The 22952-nt window shown below is 47.7% G+C and overlaps 1 protein-coding gene across 2 annotated transcripts in view; it reads right to left on the bottom strand.

The window, feature by feature from the left end:
* Nucleotides 1-12912: 12912 nt before the first annotated feature.
* The window catches only part of ERRFI1 (ERBB receptor feedback inhibitor 1), a 13117-nt gene continuing 3077 nt past the window's right edge, over nt 12913-22952 (bottom strand). For both annotated transcript variants that reach the window (XM_039842293.1, XM_039842294.1), the window contains exons 3-5: nt 16547-16714; nt 16362-16438; nt 12913-15548 (exon numbers count right to left, since the gene is read on the bottom strand). In XM_039842293.1, coding sequence (XP_039698227.1) covers nt 14326-15548; nt 16362-16438; nt 16547-16668 — 1422 coding nt within the window. In that variant the 5' untranslated portion in view covers nt 16669-16714 and the 3' untranslated portion in view covers nt 12913-14325. The remainder of the gene's footprint in view (nt 15549-16361; nt 16439-16546; nt 16715-22952) is intronic.

The following is a 22952-nucleotide window of genomic DNA, read 5'->3' as shown; positions in this document are numbered from 1 at the left end:
TTTTCTGTGCAGGTGTGAACTTTTGGATCAAAGAGCGGGCACATGGATTTGATAGACGTGGCCAATTTGCCCTCCGATTTGCCTGCCTCCCCTGTATGATCAATAACACCAATTATCATCCATCTTGTTACTTGAAAATCTTACCTACAGAGATTGGATGCAGACGCGGGTGTGTACGATTTCACACGAATGCCCATTTACCCAAGTTAAGGAAGGAAACTTCTCCAGGGCTCAATTGCCTGGCCTTCCCCAGTCTTACCCCTCGCCCCGTACCCCAGACTGACCCCTTGCATGACTTCACCACACGGACCGTCCACAACTCCCTCATCGAACCGCTGGTGACCACAGGCCATTTCCCACACTACGCCTGTGTCTCCCGCTGCAGGCACCCAGGGGGGTGCCTGGGCGCCGGCCCCTCACGTTCTGAGTAGCAGTGACGGTGGTTCTTGTTACAAGGGATACCAATCGTAAGGAATGTAGCTTTCAAAATATTTAAAAAAAAAAAATTTGTGATAAAACAATATATGTTTTTCAATTAAATGGTAATATTTAGCAGTTGGTCAGATAACTACCCTAGTTTGGAAGTTGTGACGAGAATAAATGATATTTTGAGGTCTCTCCGGCAAGTTTGATGTGATATGCAAACAAATCTGTATTCTCTTGCTGGATGTCACAGGTCCTGCTGATACTGCCTTGGTTTGATTCTACTAGAAAGCGGTACCGACTTTCAGTTAGATATTAGTGAAAATGCAGAGGTTTTTTTCTCCCATGTGAGTTCACAGAATTCTTCCCTTGCACCCCGGGTGAAGAACCCCTGCACCAGGAAACGCCAAACCACTTCCTGAGCAGTTATAGCCATTTATAATCCACGGGCAATGAATAAGAATGACTGTCCCGTGTCCTGACGCACGAGCTATTGTCCCGCATTTTAATTATCGAGAATGTGCTGTGTGCGAAGGCCTTCATTTGCATTTTCCTGGTTACTCATGAAGCATCGTTTCTATATGGTTCCTTCTTCTGTGTAATGACTATCCTTCGCTCATCATTCTGGTTTTTATTTTTTATTTTTGTCTTTGTCTTCTTAATCTGTAGGAATTCTTTATATAGTCTGGATAGAAATCACTTGCTTACATGAGTGGCAAATATCTTTGGGATTGCGGCCTGCCTTTTCACTCTGTGGTACCTGTGATAAACAGAAATTCTTAATTTTAATAGAGTAGAATCTACCTGTTTTTGTCTTTACAGTTCGTGCTAAATTCTTTCCTATCTCGAAATCATAAAGATGTCCACTTAGATTGTTTACTAAATTATTCGCCCTTTTGCATTCCACATCTGAACTTGATGTTTGGCGTGGAAATCTGATTTCCTTTTTTCCACATGTGGCTAATCAGGTGTCCCACGGCCAGTGAGCGAATGGGCCCCTTTTCCCCACTAATCTGCAGTCCTAGCTCGACCTAAATCGTCTCCGTGAGTGCTTGTCTTTGTTTGCGGGCTCTGTTCTGTCAGTCTATGCGGTCCGGTTTCCCCACCTGGTGGGGGCGATTCTCCCAACGTCCTCCGGAGTCCCCGGCTGACTGTGGCCTCAGCTCTTCCACGGAGACGTTTAGCAAGTCCCACAAAGAATACTGTTGGATTTTTATTGAGATGGCATTAAATTCATGGCTGACATCTCACTGATACTGAATCTTCTTATTCAAGAGCAAAGCGTACTTTCCATTCATTTCGGTCTTCTTTAATATCTAATGTCTTTCAACAATGTTTTGTAATTTATCCATCAAGGGCTAGCACGTCTCATGTCAGATTTATTATTAGGTCTGTCTGCCTTCCTTTCTTTCTCTCTTTCCATTTTTTCTTCCTTCCCTCCTTCCTTCCTTCCTTTTCTGATTTTATAAATACCTTTAAAAATGGTTTTCTGATTGTTGCTGGTATATAGAAATGCAGATATGTTTCTATATTGATCAAGTATTCAGCCTTTTAAAACTCTCTTATTCTAATGTAATGTAGATATAAATCATTTTGAATTTTTTATATAGACATTCATATCATCAAAGACAATTTATTTCTCTCTTTCCAGTCCTTAAATGTTTAATCTATTTTTCTTGCTGGTTAGGGTCTCTAGTACAATGATAAATTCAAGTGATTAAAATGGGCATCTTATAAAGTATAAAGGGAATTAAATATAACATCTGCTGTAGAATTTTAAATTTATTTTTTATTAAATCTTCGGTGTTTTGCAGTCTCACTGCAAATCCACGATTTATGGATCTATTTCCTTCTTTTCCTCCCTTTCTCCTCCCTTCCTTCCTTCTTTTTGATCTATAGGGATTTATTAGGATTTCTAGATTTAAGCCTTGGTATATTTCAACAGTTCTGGAAAATTCTCATTCCATTACCTTTTCAAATATTGCTTCTTCCGCATTCCCTCTGGTCTCTCTGCGGATTATGTAACTCACACCCTTCCATTTTCTCTCATCTTTAACTTCTCTGTCACCCTCTCCATCCTTTGTCCTTCGGTTCCGCATTCTATGTCATTTCTTCACCTAGTTCATTAATTCTTCAGCTGTGTCCAATATGGTGGCCGGCACATTCATTGAACTGTTACATTTAATTATTACCTATATATTTTATTTTAAAATGTTTTATTTTATTCCTTTTTGAATCTATTTGCATATATCTATTTATTCGAATGTACCAAACACATGGATTTCATGTTCAGTGTCTGGTGACTCTAAAACCCGATGGCTTCGCGGCTCTGTCTCTGCTCTGTGGTCCTGTCCTCCTTGTTTGCGGTGCCTTGTTCCCCTGTGGGTTTTGCTTGGGAAATGTTCATTTTCCTTTATTTTATTTTATTTTTTTTTATTCTGTAGGAATTCTTTGAGGTTTGGACTGAGGTTGAGTTCTTGCAGAGAGGGTTTGCATTTGCTACTGACAGTTACTCGAGAGCCCTGTCATTCCAAGACTCGTGTGTGTGTGTGTGTGTGTGTGTGTGTGTGTGGTGTCAGTTTCAGAGCTCAGGGCAGGAAATATAAACCATTCAGTGTATGTTAAGCAGAAAGGGGTTTAAAATGGGGAATCAGGTGTTTATAACATCACTGGGGAAACTGGGGGCCTCCCTGGACTGTTTGTTGTTGGAGACCACGTCACCAGTTTTAACCCGGGCTTAAGGAAGCCAGGCTCAGGAGGCCATCACTGTCACTGCAGCTGTGACCATAACAACCATATCTTCCCACACGGCGGTGGCTGAAACCCTGAAATGCTGAGTCTGGCCACTGCCGGACCGTCTCTCACACCCATCCCTATGCCCTTGGTTGCCAGCAAGACAGCCTCTGCCTCACTGCCCCTTACCAACTCTCATGCGGTTCTGTGCGACTGGCAGAACTGAACTCGCATCTGGAACCTAGCTGCAAAAGAGCCTCGGGATGTAAGCTTTTACGTCCCAGCCTCTGCTGCAGGAGCGGGAGATGCAGCTGAGTCCTGCGGATCACACGCAGCCCAGCGCTCCCGGGCCGTTTCCCTCTGTTCCGTCCGTCACACCGTAGCAGGGCGCTTCTCGCTAGCGTTGTTGTTAGCATCTGCCTGCCGTATCCTTCTCCATCCCCTTATCTGACACTATTCACTGGCTACCGAATATTCATTTCTAATTCCCTTCTCTCTTGTATGCTTTCACCGTATGGTCCAGGGGTGACCCTCGTGTCTTGCCAGGTGACAACAGTTTTGATAAATGAAACACAAGCAGAAGTCTGTTGAGAGGTCTGGGAAGGTTTTCGGTTTTCCTGAAAAAAGGAAGCGATGGGACCACTGTTGCTTCTTACGCCTTCCTGCCTTCAATGTGGATGTGTTGCCTGGAGCCTTGGCAGCCATTCTGTGACCGTGAAGAAAAGGACAAGAGAATTGCTGAGACACCATCTCTACACTGTCAAACTAACACCCGCAGCCACATACTTCCAGATTTCTACAAGAAAAATAAACCTACTTTGTTAGCCACTGTTAGTTGGTGTTTCTGTTATTCGTACTCAAAAGTACTCCCAGCCAACATATGACTTTCTTTTTACGTGTGTCTTCTATGAATGACATAAATGTCATTGTTGTTAATTTAATCTGAAGGCCTCTATGTTTAAATGGGAATGTAATTAATTCCTCCTTTTTTATATGCGTTTACTGGTGTTTTGACTTATTCCTTCCATCTTATTCTGTTTGCTTTTAACCATGGGTTTTTTAAACTGTTAAATTCCCCCCTTTTCTTACCTTTTATTATATTGATCATTTTTTCCTTTTCTTTTTCTTCAAGTGATTCAGAAGTTGTATATTCAATTTCAGCTATCCCAACTGAGACAACCTTCCAATCTTTTTTTTTTTTCTGTGCTATAGTTTGAGTACTTTCTATTTATCTGTCTTGATGGTCATGTTATAATTCCTTTTGCAATATCCAATCGGCCATCAATTCTCTAAAACAAATTATTTTTCAGATATAGCATTTTTCAGGTCTACAATTTTCGTTTTTTAGATCACTCCTGAAAATTCCCTATACTTTCACCCATCGCGGCCATCTGTATCTGTAGCATCTTTAACGTATTTATAATAATTATTTTAGAGAGTTTGCTAATTCCAGATCTTGATTATCTGTAGGTCTGATTCTATTGACTGTTTTTTCCTCTTGATTATGGGAGGCATTCTCCCGCTTCTCCATATGTCTTATAAACTTTGGTCATTTACTAATGGTTGATACACGGTAGCACAGTGGTTCCTGTCATCTTCCTCTGAAAGTGATGAATTTTGTTCTAGAAGGCTGCTAACTGACTGGCTAATAACTCTGAACCTGTGGTGGCTTGTTTATAGGCTTGGTAGAGCAGGTCTCTTTCAGTTTTGCCCTCAGTCTGGAATGTGGCCCTCACTTCTAAAACGTGGCCCTTCTGGGCATTTAGTAAAAAGCCCAAGAGGTTTAGCAAGCATCTCTAACTTGGCTTGACTTGCATGCCACACTTTGTGTCAGCTGCTGGGCAGCTGCTAAGACCTCTGCTCAGTCTTGGCCTTCTAGTTGTCACTTTCCACGGAGCCCCTTGCAGGGGGGACCTATAACGCACAGTTGAAGGTTGGCCAAGGATTTAAGGAGTACTTGTACACAGACCGTAGGGCTTCCTCCCGCCTAGGATCTGCCCCGCCCCGCTAATTCCTAGCTACTGTGGCAGCTCTGAAATCTGACTGCTGTCTCTTCAGCCCAATGAGACTGCTGCTTTCTGTTTGAACTCTTCCTCGTGCTGGGAGAATTAAGGAACATTCTTGGGAGAAAGCCAAGTTTACATGTCCCATCTCCACTAGTTTGTGTCCCTTCTCTTCAGGACACTGGTTGCCCCCCTGAACCTCCACATCGTTGCTCTTTATACTTTATCCTTAGTTTATAATCGCCATAGGCAGGATGGTGAATTGGTTCACGTTTCTATACTATTACTCGAAGTGGACCTTATCCTCTAAATCTTTAATGTATACTTAATAGTATTCAGCAATATCCAGAATTAACCAATTCTGTCCTCTCCTCCTTGAAGAGGAAAACCTCAGTCTGTTTTCCCTTCCCTCCTCGTTCTCCTTGAATCGATCTGGAATCTTCGTTCTCTGTCGTTATTCATTTGTTAATTACACATAAACGATTATGCAAATGTCGCCGTAAGTTGTGCTGGCCTGTTCGCTGGCCACTGCCCCTCAGACACCATCCGCCTTGGATTCCCTTTGTCATGCTGGGTTTCAGCCCTTGAGAAATCCTTTCAGAGGGCACATCTGAGAGTGAGGCTTTCTGAGGTTTGTGTGCCTGAAGTATTTTATTCTAATCTTTCACTTGGATGCAAATTCGGCTGAGTTCAAATTCAGTTTTCTCTTAGAACCTTGATACTACTGTTCTAGTTTCTTCTACTATCCCATGTTGCTGGAGTTCATGTAATTCTTACTCCTTGGTAAATTAACTTTCTGCTTGTTTTTTCCCTTCGGAAGTTTTATTTATTTGTTTGTTTGTTTGTTCATTTATTTGTTTGTTTGTTTATTTTTAATCCTTGGTATTCTGAAGTTTTGGGAATGTGTCTGCATTTGTCTTATTTTGAATCATTTGGCATCGGAGGATCGTTTTCACATGAAAACCTGTATCTTCAGATCTGGGAAATTTTCTTCTCTTGTGTTTTAATTATTTCTTTTATGCCACTCTCTATTTCTGTCTTTTTTCTTCACATTTCCTATCCCTTGGCTTTCTTTTTTTTCATAATAGTTTATTTTTGTCTTATAGATATACTATTCTGTCTGATATCTGAGGTATCTGAGGATTATTTTCACACTTGTGAAATATTTGCATGAGTGCTGGTCTCTGTTTATTGAGTGGTGCTTTTCTTAGTATTAATTTTCCTCAAACGTTTGGTGACTTTTCATTTTATGCTCCTGTTTTTGTTTGAAAGTTCCCATTCTGTTGTCTGTGATGATGGCTCTGATTACATGAGCTTGGAAGAGGAAGGACAATGCGTCTGGACAGAGCGGTGCAGTCAGGACGGATATTGCCCATTGGGGCGGGTAGGGGGGCATATTTTTTCAAAAAGTTCTCGCTACCTAGGGCCTTTTTGTGTGTCTGACACCAGTGCTCTAGCCTGTAGGCATGCTCACTGACGCAGCCTAGCCGAAGGTGGGGGTGGGTGGGGGGAAGCTGGCTGGCCCGCACTCTGGAGTGGTTCTCCAGATACCCCCCTGACCACCGCCCAGGCTCCGTCCTGCTCCATCCCCATACATGCCTCCTTCCCAGAACCCCCGGGGCTGCCGGCCATCACAGAAGCCATCTCCTGTGACGGTTTTAGTCTTCTTTTTCCTTTGAGCCGATTTCTCCATCAAACCACACCTCTCTCTGCTCCGTATCTTTCATGAATCCCTGAACCAATCCGGTGTGCCAATAGATATATTATTTTTTGCTTATAGATTTAGTCTCAATTTCAGGAGATTTCAGGAGATTTCAGGAGCTGTTTAGCAGGGAGGCAGGAGGCCTGCATCCATCCAACTGTGGATGGGCTCTCCGTAACTCTATTTAATTCTGTTCCTGGCTATGAACTATAAAATAGGAGATCTACCCCACTCTAATAATGTTGCTTGTCGTGATTGAGGTTCGAACTTAAAGGAAAAAGACCTGCCAGCACCAGGATTTATAACCAGAAAAGGAGTTGAAAACATATCCTGAAGATTAGCAAATTTTAGAAGAAAAACTTTCAGTGAATTTCGCACATGAAACGAGTTATTGGGAAGTGAGGGGGTAAACAAGTCCAGAAAAATAGAAATGGATTTCTTCTAAGCCACCACTTGTATCAGCAGACACTGATGTATAAATAATAGCCAAGTTTTATGTGCAACTCAGGGCGTGGCATTTATGTGTGATTCAGAAAGGACACCATGAGTTTGTAGAGGTGGGAGCGGGCTGCGGGGTGGAGTTTAGGCCAGGACAGAATTATCATGTGCGCTGGGTGAGTGATAACACCTCTTTTGGCCCAGAAGGCTCTTCAGAGAAAACTCTGTATCCAGAAGACTGTCTTTTGGGATTATCGAGTGCATAGGACTCCTTAAGAATACGAATTTAAGAAAAAAGATTAATTTAAGTAAATAGAAGTTATCTACAGCCTGACACTGCAGGCTTCGGAGGCAAACATTTCACATGAGCATTTCGGTTTGCTAAATCAATTTCTTTATGAGATCGCCATCGACGAGCCGATGACACGCGGCAGTCTGTCTGTCTATTATTGTTAAAACCTGTGGATTCCTGCAAAAAGAACAATCGAATGGATTCAGCATCCACTTGGCTTGGAAGGAAAAAAAAAAGTGTAGCTTCAAAAACAAAAACAAAAACAGATTTCTGGCTGCCGTCCTCAAACTCCTCCTACACAGCTGATTGTGGACAGGACGAGCTGCTGGCGGCTCCTTCCCACACTGCAGCTTTCGTCCAGAAGCCTCTGGACTGGCATGTGCCATCTCAGGTTTGGTTCTGGTGACAGTGACTTTCTCTCCGGGCGCAGTACACGTGTTTTTTCTTTGGAACGAAGCCCCCTGGTTCTCAGGCTGAATCTGATGACATCACACGACAATATTTCTTTCATTGTGTCCAGCACAGCGCCTGGCAAATAGCAAGTTTCCGATAACCGGTGGCTGTTGATAATAATTAGACATCTGCAAGCAAGTTAAATCTCCCAAAGTGCCATCGCACGAGACACCCCGCAGGCCACAGCCGCCCTGCGTGGAGGAAAGCACGCGGCTAGGGGACTGATCATCGTGCTTTTTTTGCATACTGGCTCCAGCCGCGGTGCCCAGCAGTGCTAAGTTAGGGGGGCAGCTGGAAGGAAAGTCGAGATGGAAAACTCAAAAAGGCAGGGCCTGGAACGTCGATGGGAAGATAAAATCAATCGTGGCGATGCTTTGAGAAGGAAGAACCGCCTGGTTCCGTGGCCTCCTGTTGTCTTTGGAATGTGGTTATTATAATGTGTGTGGACTGACGCAAGGCGCTCGGCGCCTCCCCCACCCGCTGCGCGGGCAGTGAGAACCGAGCCCGCGCTATCATGTGAGCCGGCCACCTGGGCTCCGGCAAGCCCCAGACGTGTAATTAGAGGCTCCGGGCCGGGGTGATGCGCAGACAAGTCTTATCATGCGTCTGGGCTGCTGTGGTCGCCTCTGCAGCTCTGAGAGCCGGGCTCGCCGCCTGGCTGAGGAACGGGGACTGTCCCAGCACCGTGGTCATTACTTACTAGAACACCGTGCACGAGGACACCAGGGCAGCCGGGGGTTTGGCACCGACAAAATGCAGCCTCCCGCGCGCGCCGTGCCCAAGGCTGCTCGGGGCTGAGGCCAGACTCATTAGCCTTACACAAGAAGGGAGTGTCCCAAACTCAGGCAGTCCCGGGGGGTGGCGCTGCGCTGACCCCGCCCACTGCAAAATGAAGAAATACGCACGCACGAAGCATGTGATTAAGATGTTTATTTGACGTGGATCCAAAGTTATTTGCGAGGAATGAAGGTGGTGCCTTTCTCCAGCAGGACAGAGTCAAGGTGACTGATACACATTCCCAAGGACTGGTCCCTCCCACCGGCCTTCTTACTGGGGGGAGTGGGGGGCGGGGCGGGGGAGCAGCAGGTTTATGTGTGGTGGATACTGTTTCAGTGAACTCGCTACAGGTCGCCTTGCTTGGGGTTCCTGGCAGTTTTCTGGAATCAGGATGAGGGATGATGGAGATCCAGAGGCAGGCTTCAGCCCAGTAGCCTGCCAGCTCTCCATGGGCAGGTGAACACCAGTACCCAGAGTCTTTCCCCTTGTCCCTAACCATCTCTCCGTCCCCAAGCCCCATCTGTTGCCCTGGGTGGCAGCGGACCTAGAGGAGCAAAGGGTCACTACCAAGTGGAAAAATTTTCTCAGGTGCAGAAGCACATCCACGCCAAGTATGTTGGCCTCTGACTTCTGATCACGTGAACGCAGAGGAGAGCACGTTTCCGCATGCTGCGGTGTGTGCTTCTCAGTGGCTCAGGCAGGAGCATCTTAAAGTGTGATGCTTCCGAGTGAAAAGCATGAAAATTCACACCCGCAAACTGCATTAGATGTGCCTCGCTCATGCTGCACTGAGTGACGAGGGATAAAGGTGAGACTCACTGAGTCCGGACACACCAGAACCTTCTCCCAATTCTCTCCCCTCTCTCCTTTGCCCAAAGAAAATCCCCAAACTTCTAAAAGTCTTGATTCCTGTGTGCAGTGAAAAAGGCCCCAAACCTTTGTCAAATGGACCGGTCTACAAAGAAAAGCCGTCTCTGAGTGTATTTTAGGGTGAACCAAGCTTATTTTCCTTGGGACAAGAACACCTCGAAGCTCTAGCGCTGGTTTAGAAGTCCACTCTGCCTCCTGATTAGTTGACACATTTCAGATCCAAAGATGTGTCCTCTCAAGCCTGCATCTGTCCCAGCAGAGGACCTATAAAGGACACAGCATTCAGGAGTCCCCAGAGTCTGAAGTATTATATTTACTACAGCGAATGCAAATGAATCGTGCAGAAAAATCTTGGCAGATCACAGTTCACGTGCAATTTATCTTTTTGGTTTTCATCATCATCATGTGTGTAGTTACCTGGCAATATATTTTTAAAGCTTTATTAGCTTTTCACAAAATGCTTAACAGAATGCCAAAGTTACTTTGTAAATGAATTTTAAAAAGTAGGACCTAAGTCCACTTTGATAGTAACTATTTCTAGAAAAAATACTATATGAGTATCGTGATGATGTTGATTTTCTGGTTTTGATAACAGACTATAATTATATAAGATGTTATTCTTGGGGGAGTCTGGGTAATGGGTACAGGGACCTCTGTACTATTTTTGAAACTTCTTGGGAGTCTATAATTATTTCAAAATAAGAAGTAAAAAAAAACAAAACCTACATGCTATAACCCTGCTAGGAGATTATTTTCAAGGAAAAGGCTCCATGTACCCTAAAACTATAAACTATGGCATGAAATTAAGAACTAAAATAAGAATAACTTAATATGTATTTTAATTCTCGAGCTCATAGATAGATGGGTGTATGGATGTAGTTGTCTCTTCTCAATCTGTGTAACACTCCAGAAGAATCCGAGGCCTCTGTTTTGAAATGGGGCTCCTAGCACCCTCTTAAAGATGGTTCTTTTCATAACGTAGTTAAGACATCACTTGGGACCTAGAAATAATCAACATATAAACAAGATTGAACTTCCATTAGGTGTGGAATTTAATATAAAGATAGGCCACACATACTGGTTATTGCAACCTAGGCCGACTTAATATTTCACATTATCCAGATTTTGAGCTGACTTACACACGGGTCCTCTTGACAGACTGTAGCTTCTGCTTTGTGCCATGAAGCGGTCCCTAGTGACACATCCCTGGGGCCGTATGGTACTGAGCTCTGCTGCGGCACCATCCCCCACGGATGGGAAGGCGAGGCCCAGGGAAGCTCCAGGAAGCCTTCGCTTGGAGTGTGAGAGGTTATGCCTGGAGTCTGCACGTCCTGCCCTTGGGACAGCACTTTGTCACTGGATACTACCTGCCGGAAGAGAGAACTCGAGGACGCACAAGTGGCAGCTAGCAGACAGCCGTTTCCTCCCTGGCACTGGTCTCGGCCACAGCCAAGTGAGTAGCACGGGGCCGACCCAGGCTTTGGAAGTCAATTTGCTCAGCGTTCTGGTTGAGGATCAAGCTGGCAGATGGCGCTGTGGACAGGGTTCCTTCCAGTCCCGTGGCATTAGCAGAAATTAGCGTGGCCAGGAAAAAGTACGAAAATGTATATTCTCCCCAAATCAAAGAAACACCCGGAGGTAAGAGGGAAGCAAATATGGAACGAATTAGTCTCGACTGCAATGCAAAGAAAGGGCAGCGGAGGGGGCGAAAAAAGGCAGAAGGGACGCGAGATGCAGTCGCGGAGGCGCTGCGTCCCGACTCCGCTGCTGCTCGCCGCGGAGGACGCCCGGCCCGCTGGGCTGCGTCCCGCCCGAGCTCCCGAGCCCTTCCTACCTCCAAGACGCTTTCGGAGCCAGTTTTCCCCATCTCCACCACCCGGCTCTCGAACCCGACAGGACAGCCTCAGTCCTCAAGTCTCCCGTCTCCTCAGCTCCTCCCCGATCTGTTCTCCCCGCGACAGCCACTGTCAACTTTTTGAAACAAATCGGATCATGTCACTCCCCCGCGGAGACCTCTGAGGCGCGTCCGCTGCCTCTTCCCATTGCCCATCCCTGCCATGACAGCTCCCAGCTGATGGGAAAGCCCAGCCTTCTCTCTGCCCTCGGCCTCATTTTCTCCGCTAGCCCACCCTCGTCGCCTGCCTCCTTCCGCTCGGATGCCAACCCTTCAAGTCTCACCACCTCGGAGAGCTGTCATTCCGCCACCACCACCGTTCACTACTTTTTAGCATGTACATCAGTTGGAATCACGTTCTGCTTTAAATCCCATTAGGGCCGGGGGGTGGGAGGGTTGGGAGGTGTTTTCTCTGGGTCTGGCACGAATGAACATACTGGGCTCATTTCTTCATCTGTCAAAGGCCAGGAACGACACCCAGCTTTCAGGGTGACGGCGAGTTGGCAGTTCATGAGCAGGGCCCTCACCGTGCACCGTCGCTGGGGCTTATATGCACTTGTCACAGACAATTCCCTATTGTAGGTGCCACCCCTCCCCCCACTTTACCCATGAGAACACTGAGGTCTGGGGACTTTTAAGAACCTGCCCAACACACAATCAGAAAGAGGTGGAGTTGGATTCTGAGCCCAGATCACCGATTGGACTCTGGAGGGTACCAAGGACACGCAGGTGCACGGTTAAGGTCACGGAGAGCATCTCCATCCCCCAGGCGGGCGGGCAGCTTGACTTTAGCCATAGGGCAGAGGATGGTGGAGGAGGTGACCCTGGCGAGCACCCTCGCAAACAGCACCCCGGCTTCCTCCAAAAGCCGCCGGGAGACTCGCCCCCTCTGCGAGAGGCTGGGGCAGGCTGGGGGTGCTTGGGTGACCTCACATCAAGCAAGAGGCGGAGCCTCCCAGAGGCCCAGAGTCCGGACCTGGTCCTAAAACTCAATGAGTCACATGACAAGTCTATCAGAGCTGGTTTCTCCCGTCTCCTTCCCGCGAGTGGGCCGCCCCTCCCCGACGACACATTTTGATAGTGACAAATCAGCATTGACTCAAGTTCACTTTCATTAAAGGTAAATACCAACAGCTCATTTCTCTATGCATTTGTATATTTAAATATGAATTGCCCAAATTATTTGTCATTTTAGGGAATGACAGTAAATTTCAAGTATGTGCTAAATTGCCAAAAGAAAAATTTGCCTTCTGCTCAAAAAGGGTGATGTCGTCAAATGACTTAAGACATAAAATTCTGTCAGTGTAGGCAAGAAACAGTAACAGTATTGTAAATAAGTATAACTTTATTAAAATGAAAAGGCAATATTCAAAATAATGCAACAAAAATGAATAAAATCCTTTGTCCAATACTGTACACATGATGCAGAAATCAGTGCATTTTTCTAAAGCATGTTTTAACCTTCATTTAGTTCACACTAAAATACAAGCTTTAAATAGCTCAAATAGTATCATTCAGCAGTTTCAACTGTAAACAGCTTGTTTAACTGTTAAGAGAACATTGCAGTGATGTACGTTTAGTGAGCACCTTCTCGCCTGTGCTTAGCTACGTAGGATGACTGCACGGGAGCCGTGGAAGGAGGAACAGGAGCTACATCTCGCTGAGCCGCAGTGGAGCAGCCAGCTGCGAGAGTTTGAAAGCAGAGCGAGGCTGATGTGACCTCTGGTATCAGGACATACTGCATTCTTGGTCAGAAGTGTTTTACTTAAAAAGCAAACAATCCCCAGGAAATACTGAATAGGAACCAGCAACACAAGGCCTGCTTGTGCTGTATCTGTTTTATTAAGTCTAAAAAAAAAACAAACAAAAAAACACCACACACATCCCCACGCGAAAACTCTCGATCACATAGCTGTTTCATTATTGCTTAAAATGGACACCCTGGACATTGGGGACCGTCTGCCTCCCGCTGCTTCTGTAAGGCATATGTGACAATGGGCCGTTTTAGTGGAACAAAGGAGGAACTGTATGGAAAATGTACTAATTCTATCAGCTTCCCATTTTTCAAGATGCGACACATGTGCAGGTGAAGGGTGGTGGCCAAACAAACCGCTGTGACCCCCCTCGGGGAAGCCAGAAGCGAGGCGGAGTCTGCGGGCCTGCGGACGGTGCTGACCCACAGGCAGAGCCACAGCGAGCACACACACCCTGCCCTCCATAAAGACAGCTTGCAAAAATAAACAAAACAAAACAAAACAAAAAACAGAACAAGGCCAGAGACAGAAATCTTCAAACTTACTAAGAATTTTTTTTCTTTTTTTTTTTTTTTTTTTTTTATGATTGTGATCTAAATACTGCGTTTTCTTCTGTTTGCTCAATTTTCAGCCTATCAAGAATCATTCTGCAGCTTCAGTTTCTAGCATTCGGGGTGTCTATTACTCTACGACAGCCACTAACTGGTTAGCCTGCAACTACAGTCTACAACGCAGCGTGCGCGTGCGAGCCCCCGGCCTGCCCTCCGCCATCGTGTCTTTGTAGCCTTGGACAGACTTTTCTCCAACGCTGACAAGACCAGGGACCCTCAGCATGAAGCACCTCACAGCCACTCCCAGCCTCTCTAGCACAGAGTCCAATTTTTATTCCGCAGCTAAATCGTTTTCCTGTGAACCTCAGCCGGACTGGAACACAGCTCGAGAGCCACCTGCGCCCGTGGCACCTCCGCTGCCCGGCGACCCAGAGTCTAAGGGGAAACCACGCAGGACGAGTGCTTGCGCTTCCCCTGGCCGCCGGGGGCCGCTCTCGCTTTCGGGCCGGGCTTGTCTGCGGCCGGGGGCCCGAGGCCGTCAGCAGCGGGCAGCGCCTGGACGTGGGTGCCCACGTCTGCTTCTTCGGCTTCCTGAAAGAATTTCTCGTATCTGTCCAGATACGGCGGCCTCTCAGGTAGGAGGTAATAATGTGTCGAGCTGACCTTCTTCCCATTTTCGATGATGGGCAGGATGCAGGGCGCCTTATTGGCGGACCCTTCGCTGTTCTGTCTCTGCAGGGCTTTGGGGCTGGTGTACTTGGGGTCGGGAGCGAAGCTCTGCGTGGGGGGCATGACCCCATTGAGGTAAGACGGAAGGCTTTTGGGGCTCGGTGTGCGGGAGCTGCTCCGGGACAGCGGCTCTCTGGGCGGCACTTTGGGAGGCCTGTCTTCGTCACTGTAGGTGCTGGACGCCACCTCCGCCGACCACCGTCTGTAGTCTGGCTTCACTGGCCTAGGAGGTATGGGGACCCGGGGGGGCACCTCGGGTTTCTCGTCGTCGTCGGAGTTGGGAGAAGCTCTGTGCGGGTGGCCGGCGCCCCTGGCGGCGGCCTTGTTGAGGGACCCGGCCGGGCCCGAGTGGGACCTGCGCAGCCTGCGGTGGGCCTGGGACGGAGCGGGGTCGAGGTCGGGGTCGGGGTCGAGGTCGGGGATGGGGTCGTGGCCGCCCCCGCTGGGGCCGGGCGCCTGGTGCAGGTCGAGCAGCGACGGGGCCGGGCTCTCGAAGTAGGCGTAGTTGACCTGGCCGCAGCCGCGGAAGCTGCGCCGGCCGCAGAGCGCGCGGCCGCCCAGCAGGAGCGCGGTGTCGGAGCAGGTGAGGAACTCCACCTCGCAGTCGCAGTCCGCGGCGTCGGGGGCGCGGGCCTGCGGCACGGGCAGCGGCGGCAGGGGCCTGGCCCGGCGCTCGCACAGCGCCGCGCAGGGGCAGGGGCAGGGGCAGGGGCTCGGGGACGCGCAGGCCCTGCCGGGCGTGAGCGGGGGGCTGGCGGCGCAGCCCGCGCTCACCGACAGTTTCTTAAAACCGCCCAGGACGCGGTCCTCGTCGTGCGCGCCCACGTTTTCGCCCGCGGGAATGATGAGAGGGGGCAGGCTGGGCTTCCGACGGGGGCCGCGGTCGGCAAAGCGGTGGCCGTTCATCGGAGCGGGGCTCGCCGTGCGCCCTGGAATGGACGAGAGGGGTCAGGAAACGGCCAGCGGCGCTGCCCGGGACGAGGACAGCCCCGCCACCTGTGCGCATCCGCCTGTGCCTAAGCGCACGGAGGCCAGATGTAATTAGAGACCAGAAGATTGTTAACGCGCTCGGCCTGGTTCGGAGAACACACGCTCCCCGGGCCGTGTGCGTGGCACACGCCCACACCGCTAGGCCGGTTCTGTGACATGTGCGAAGTCCGCGGCTGAGCAGCGTGTAATTTACGCCAAAGCCACACCGCAGCAGCCTAGTCATCTCCGGGATGCGACCGCACAGGTACCCACGGCCCCGGGGCAGATGAGACAAGGCCCTGGCCAGCATCGCAGCACTGCAGGTGAGTGGGCCTGCCCGCCATGTGATAAGCAGCTGGCGACAACAATCTAAGGGACGCAATGTTCACAGGAAAAGTACTATGCGGTCCACCGCCCACTTCTCCAAGGTGTTGACATTTACACAACTCTGTCACTTTCAAACAGGCACTCGATACAAACACGGGAGGCCCTGTCCACTTTCTAAAGTTAAGTATGTGGCACAGCTGGATCAGAACTTAATTCTTAATCTGAAAAGGGCGCAGTGCCCCAAGTCCAGCCGGTCAGGGATCAGACCTGCGGTGAGGCCCTGGCCGTGTGGGAAGCCGGTGACCTTCAGGCCCTGCTGCCACTAGGGGTCAGACTGCTACTGGAAACAGCTCAGGTCGTTTCCTCATTTAAAAGGGGGACAAGCTAACAGCCCGGACGCCACCCTCCTCTCCCAGGCCGACTTCCTGGATTTGCAGAACACGTACCAAGAGGGGCTAGGTGCCCCTGGCCAGGAGAGTTCAGACTGTAGCCCGTGCTGATTGGATGGATATTTAACAAGTTTCTGAAAGGAAAGGAAAGACATCTTGGTCACAAGCCGTAATCATATTCTCCATCTCATTTGAATATCACACACTCAAGGGATTCCAGCGGCGTGAAGCCCCCTACGTACTTTTCAAACTCCCGGCGACTCCCCCAGCAAGCCTTCACGTTCCCCAGGGCCTGGCCATCGTGCAGAAAGCCAGACTTTAGCGGGACCCGAATCTCCTGAGCAGCAACTCCTGCAGATGACATCGTGCCTTATTCTGGGATGTCACTGCACCTGGGTAGCTTTTGTTCTCTAGAGGGATAAAGAAGAGATGAGAGAATAAAGGAAACGGTTCAGAAATACCCATGAATTGCTAATATTAGAATTTCGGGGGACGTTGAAAAGTTCGGTCATAGACTGTCACTTAATTTTGACATTTTTACATTCATTCATACTTCTTGTGAGAGTACTTAATGGCAGACAAGAAAAATAATTTTTTTAGGACATACTAATCCAAGGTTTGAAATGTTTCCAGCAAAGCGAGAAATAATCACCAGCAGAGCCTGACAGCCGCACAACAAATGCCGCTCGCCGGCCAAAGCAGGGCCGTTTCTCTGCCCGCCCATTACGTGACTTTCCAGGGTGTGCGCTCGCCCTGGGCACGGGGCTCGTCTTCCCCCGAGCTAAAGAATTAAATGCGGAAATCACTGCAGGTCATAGTCAGATGAGAGATCCTACGGTTGGCACCTGATTATCCCACAGCCCGGCATTTACTTGGATTCTCTATTTCAGGGCTGGCCCCAGGACAGACAGATTCTCCAGTTATTACTTGTTCATAAAGAAATGTGAAGATACTAATTTCCATTATCCCGTAAAAATCAAGTTCTGCAAGATTACTGGCCTCTGCAGAGGCCCTGGACGGCTTCCTCCTCTCTTTAGAGACAAACTTAAAGGTACGTTCTTCACATTCTCCTCTCCGAGGTACCTAGCTGCAAGGCATGGATGCCAAAGGCTAAGGAAGTACAATTTTCCTTAATCTAGTCCTTCCTCAACTTTAAACCACCCTCTTCCTTGTCAGATGTTACCTGTCTACAGTCCCCAGAGCCTCTGTTTAATTTTACTTTTATTACTCATTATAGCATCAATCTCGGCTCTGTCTTCAGATAACTCGTGTTTGCTTAGAATGCGGTTAGGACATCATTTGTCAACTATCTGTGTCACACTGACCCCTTTATGGACTTTATAATGCTCCTTCTCACCAAACATCTGTACTGAGGATGGAGGACCGAGGTGGGGGGAGGGGGCACACAGGTTATTTTTTTGTTTTATGGACAAATCTGTCACCTCCTGTGAGACTGTGAGCTCAGATAAGAGGCTATGTTCCAATCATGAATCATCACTGCCTAGAACACTAGCAGGAGCTCAGTCGGGATGTTTGTTGAATGAATGTTTGTACGACATCACTTATCATCATCGGTGTCAATCAAATGTATACAATGTATAAGGTATGAATTTTTTTAGCTAAAAATCTAAAACAATACGTTGCGAGTGTTTAGTATGTTTTTTTTTCCCCCACATGAAAAAGAAGAGACAGTAATGGTTTGATGACAAAGTAAGGATGGGTCCCAAGCACTGGGTCTCAGCCTTTTGCTCCCATAATCAGCTGTTTTGACACACTAGGCAGAGGCTGAAATAAATTTCAGATATTATTTCAAATAGTCAAGCATTATTTTCCTTTAATCAGTCTCTCAGATATGTGATCGAGAGGGGAAAAAAGCCATCATTTAAGAAATCTAAGTTATTGGGAAGTCTTTTTGTTTTTTGAAGGCTGGTTTTTAGAGTATTGAAACAAAAGCAAATGTGTTTTTCCTTTCTTTACCTGAACCAAATAAAGCTATTAAAAATAAAATTAAAAACCAGTTTTTAGAAAAAATTGCCATGCACTGTGTACCGAGCAGGTGGTTTACGGTGCCTTTCTCGGCAGACTATCGGCGCTGGCAAGGCTACCGGGAAGACATCTGTGGTAATACAAAAATGAGAGGCCAGATAGGAAGAAGAATATGGTATTTAAGCAGTTGGAAAGCACACGTTTGAAGATTGTTCATCCAGATTACAGGAAAACGCTGCGGGGGATTCTGGAGGCCCAGCCCCCACCTGTCTGCAGGCCAACGAGCACTACTAGTAATTACTGTGTGTCAGCCTCCTAATGCCATCTAAATCTTAGCTTTCAACAGAACGATTGTGTAACGATCGCCTCTGCAGAAATTGCCTCAGAATGCTAAACTTACATTTCAATGGTCCTTTAAAATTATTTATATGTTCTAGAAAAAGTTATTTTTTATTCATTGTTCCCATCACCTACTTGTTAGCTTTCTTAAGAAAAAAATTTTTTTTAGTATAAAAAGAATTGTGTTCACGAAGCCAGCTCACTTCTGACCACAATAGTGTCTTTGTGTATTCATAGAAGGTGACCTGCCTCTAAATTTCAATGGGGAATTGTGAGCGGGCCGCGTTATGAAACCGTCGGGACTTCCTACTGGCCTGCACGGCGGCAGCCCGGACGGCCATCTAACTGCATGTGCCCTTCTTTTGGAAAATAACTTCCAACCGTAGACTCGGAAAGGGCGACCTGCCACAGGTCAGGGAGCAGACTTTCAGAATGTGTTCTTCAGGTTGTGAGCTGTGGGTGTGAAAGCACCTGGAATTCTTTCACACCTCTCTCAAGCTGAGTGTTCGCCACACGTGCGTGCTCCCTGGGTGGGGAAAAATGAATCCGTCTGGTCAAGCGCAAGTTAAAAAGAAACGCGCGGCTCAAGGGAAATTTAACTAATGCTGCGATGTTTCAAATTTTTGTTTCCTTGTAAGTTGAAAACTAGCTCTGCCTTACAGTTCATTGGGAAAACAATTGCAAAATATACCCGTGAGAAAAAAAAAAAAATCAGTATCTCTAAGCACAAGACGGATTCCGTCACGAAATGCAACTAGGAACGCTGACGTTAGTCCAGGACCTAAGTAACTATGGCGTGACACCTTTTCGACAATCAAAAAAACAGTTAAATCCCAGGTGTGAACTACCTTTTCCTATTAAACATCACTTGATTTTTCTTTTTTAGTTCAAGGTGTGGGGGGGACCCTAAAACCATGTTTGTTGACGGGGACCCTTTATTTCTCTTCTGGAGTGTGAACCCACTTTTGCGGCTGACCCTTCAGTCTCCGCCCCAGGCCGGCTCCCACTCCCACTTAGCGCTTCCTATTGTCTGGTAATCTCCCTTCTGCTTGGGTGCCCCCTGACACCCCCAATTCCACAAACCCAACTCCTGTCGCTGACGGACACCCCACCCCCTTCCCACACCAGTTCCCAGAGACACCTTTTAAAACCTGAGTCACAGCCCATGTGTATTCGATCACCGAGCCCGGGGCTTTCTACATGGCTTCCCAAGTCTAGCTTCCCTCCGTTTGCTGGCACTGCTCTCCCTGGGGTCCGAAAGCAGCCCCACCCATCCCACCAGCCAGTGCCGGCCCTACCTTCCTTGACCACAGCGGCTACTAAGTCCTTCCACGGCTAACATCGACTAAATGAAAGCGCCCCCGTCTGGCGGGACAGCCTCCGAACCGAGGCCCCAACCCGCCCGTCAAGCTCCTGCTTCTCCTTCCCCGACGTTAGATTCAACTCATCCTTCGGGGTCACCTCTCAGAGCCCTACTCCACCGACGCGCGTGGGGCAGGGCCAGCTGTTCAGGGGGTTACTCTGCGCTGCGCCCCCACTCCCTTCCCATCCTCCACACCTTCTAGGACAGGACCTGTTTTTTTCCCCTGGAGATCCTGGCATCCTTCATTTCCGATAAATATTTACTAAATGGGCATTGAGAAAATATTCATCTCATTTTAAAAAGTCATGACATGAAAGAGTCACGTGGACTGTAAGTCAGTAAAGAACTAAGGGTAAAAGCAAAGAACCAGGAATAAACGTAACGGGTGTTGTAACCAGTTGAGGGTACTTAACAGGCAAGGGATTTCATTAAATTCATTTCCACAATCCGAAGTGGACAGTTTGCAGCCTGGTAGGAATTATAAGCTTAAATGGTTAATGATGTAACTTTCTAAACTGGTTTCTGTTACTCTGTGTTTACTTAAGGCAATCATGAAAACCCTGAATAACACCCTCTCTTACACAGTATTTCTTCTGGATGATGCACCTACTGTGTTCTGCTGTTCAAAACAAAGCAGAAAAGCTACACCAAAAAGCACATTGCACATTCTTTATCAAGGTGAAGTCACATGCCTTTACCTTGAGGACAGTCTCTTTGAAACTGTTTTTAAAAAAAACTAGGCTCCCTCAAGACATAGCCTAGATCTGCTCACCTAGCCACCAGGTCTCATTAATAAAATCTCAGAAGCAATCCACAGGAGGAGGAGGGGCACATTTTTGTCACACAACTCATCCAGTTCTGCCCGGCGCTTCCTTATTTAAAAATGTGATGTAATTTCCTTCTTTCAGTCTGGTTTTAGAACCTGATTTCTGTTTATTCAGGGTGATCAATGGTCTCTCCGGCTGTGCTGCGCTTAACAATTATCTACAGGACTACTCCCCTACCCAGGGAGATATAAAGTAACTACACTCAGAGCCAAAATTTGTAAAAAGAAAACTGATTTAGGAACGTGACAAATCCCATGGCTTTAGATCCTCCCAAATAAACCAACATCTGCCTGCTTATCTTCATTTTGAAAAGTCTAAAATAATCACCTTTTGAAACAACAAAACCCCACCGTTTTCATAGTGATTCCCGTCTAAGGCATTAGTAGCCCGGCCATCTGACACACTGAATGTTCAGTGGGGCTGTTATGAAGTTTTAATTTTTATTAATAAGAAAACCTGCTGATTGATATTCATCTACACATTCGGCGTTTATGACAGTCATAGTGATGATATGTGACCTGAGTTAATTTACTGAAAGCAAAAGACTTCCAAATCCAAGGCCGCAACAGGGTTTCCCCAGGGTTTCAGCGGGTCCGGATTTGGGGGAGGGAAGAGCGGCCTGCGAGTCGGGGACACGAGTCGGGGACACGCTGCGTCCTTCACTGTGCCCTGCTACTGCGGGAAGCGTAAACGGCCTTTGCGTTAAAAGCATAGGCGACTTAAAGTATTTTTATATTATGGTAATAAAATGTAATGAAAATAGTCTTGCATGAATTCAGGCTAACTTCGACGGTGTCAGGGAAGACGGAAGCGCGGCCCACCGCGGTGCACCGCCCCCCGCCCCGCGAGCTGCCCCCCACGCTGCCCCCCACGCCGCCCGCCCTCCCGCAGCGCCGGCCCTGGCCCCTCAACGTGCTCGGCACATGACAGGAACTGAGGCAGCACGGAAGAGAATTTCTCTTCTGATTGTCAAGATCAAAGCTGAGTGACATAATTTCCTGACTAGTTCTGAATGTTTTCTCGCTAAGTATTTTAAGAAATGGCAAGCGAACTGCCATACTGGTCTGCCATACTGGTCTCGCGATTCGCTTTTCTCCTGCACGATTTCAGTGCGACAGCAGAGACAGTGTGTCCTGTGAGCTCTTCCTACAAAGCGCCACAACCAGCGGCCACACACACAGGGGGTGGAAAATATTCCTTTTAGACTCACGTAATAGGTTCCTAATTGTAAAAGAGAGGTGAATTCTATCCTAACTTTAATGACAGCAAACACAATGGCCTAATGATGGGAAGCGAGTCTTTAAAACTTCAAATTTACTTAACGAGTGTTTAAGTCACCCGATGGGCGACTCTTAGATTGTTATAATGAACGTAAAACCAGTAAGAATAATAACTAATTCATCAGACACTTATCCGACAGGCATTGTTCTAAGCGCTTTATGTGTATTAACTTATTTAATGCTCCCCACGGCCCCGTGAATGGGCTATCACCCCCGTTTACGGATGAGAAGCTGGAGGCACAGTTAAGTAACTTGGTCGAGGCCCAGTGGTGGGGCCGCGACTTCAACCAGGGAGCCCGCTTGTCACAGCCTCTCGTTGCCTCTTCAAGCCCCTCAGGCAGTTAAACCCGGGGTAAGATATGACCCACTGCAATGCTCAGATTTTGCAGAAGCAGCTCAAGCTGCGGAGCTTTCTAGGGCATCTTGAGTAACCCTTAGCCCACGCAAGTTTCTGCTTTACTTCGACTCCCTCAAATTCTCCCGTAACAGTTATTAGTTGCAGATCTGGCCTTTGTAGCCTCTAAAAAGGGTGGGTGAAAGTACTACTTTTACACCCCATGACTATTTCAAACACTTGCTGTGAAGCCGTCAGTGTCCAATGCTACACCGACGCCCACCGCGGCGCGTCCCCTATCTGATCTAACGCAGGTCTATCCGTACCAGGAATGGGGGTCACTCCGCCTACCCGACAGGCCCCCCTTAACACTCTCGCAGCACGGACCCCAGCGAGGGCATCACCGATATCTTCGCGAAGCACTTTCTGACACGTGCTCTCACTCGATCCCCGGGACAGCCCCGTAAGAGGACGCAGGGACCGTAACCTCCGTTTGGCAGATGAAGCGAGGTGAAACCT

This window comes from Pteropus medius, unplaced genomic scaffold (genome assembly GCF_902729225.1).
Source record: "Pteropus medius unplaced genomic scaffold, Ma_sr-lr_union100, whole genome shotgun sequence".
NCBI classification, from domain to species: Eukaryota; Metazoa; Chordata; class Mammalia; order Chiroptera; family Pteropodidae; genus Pteropus; species Pteropus medius.
Note: the sequence above shows the minus strand (reverse complement) of the source record. Positions and strands in the feature narration are given on the sequence as shown.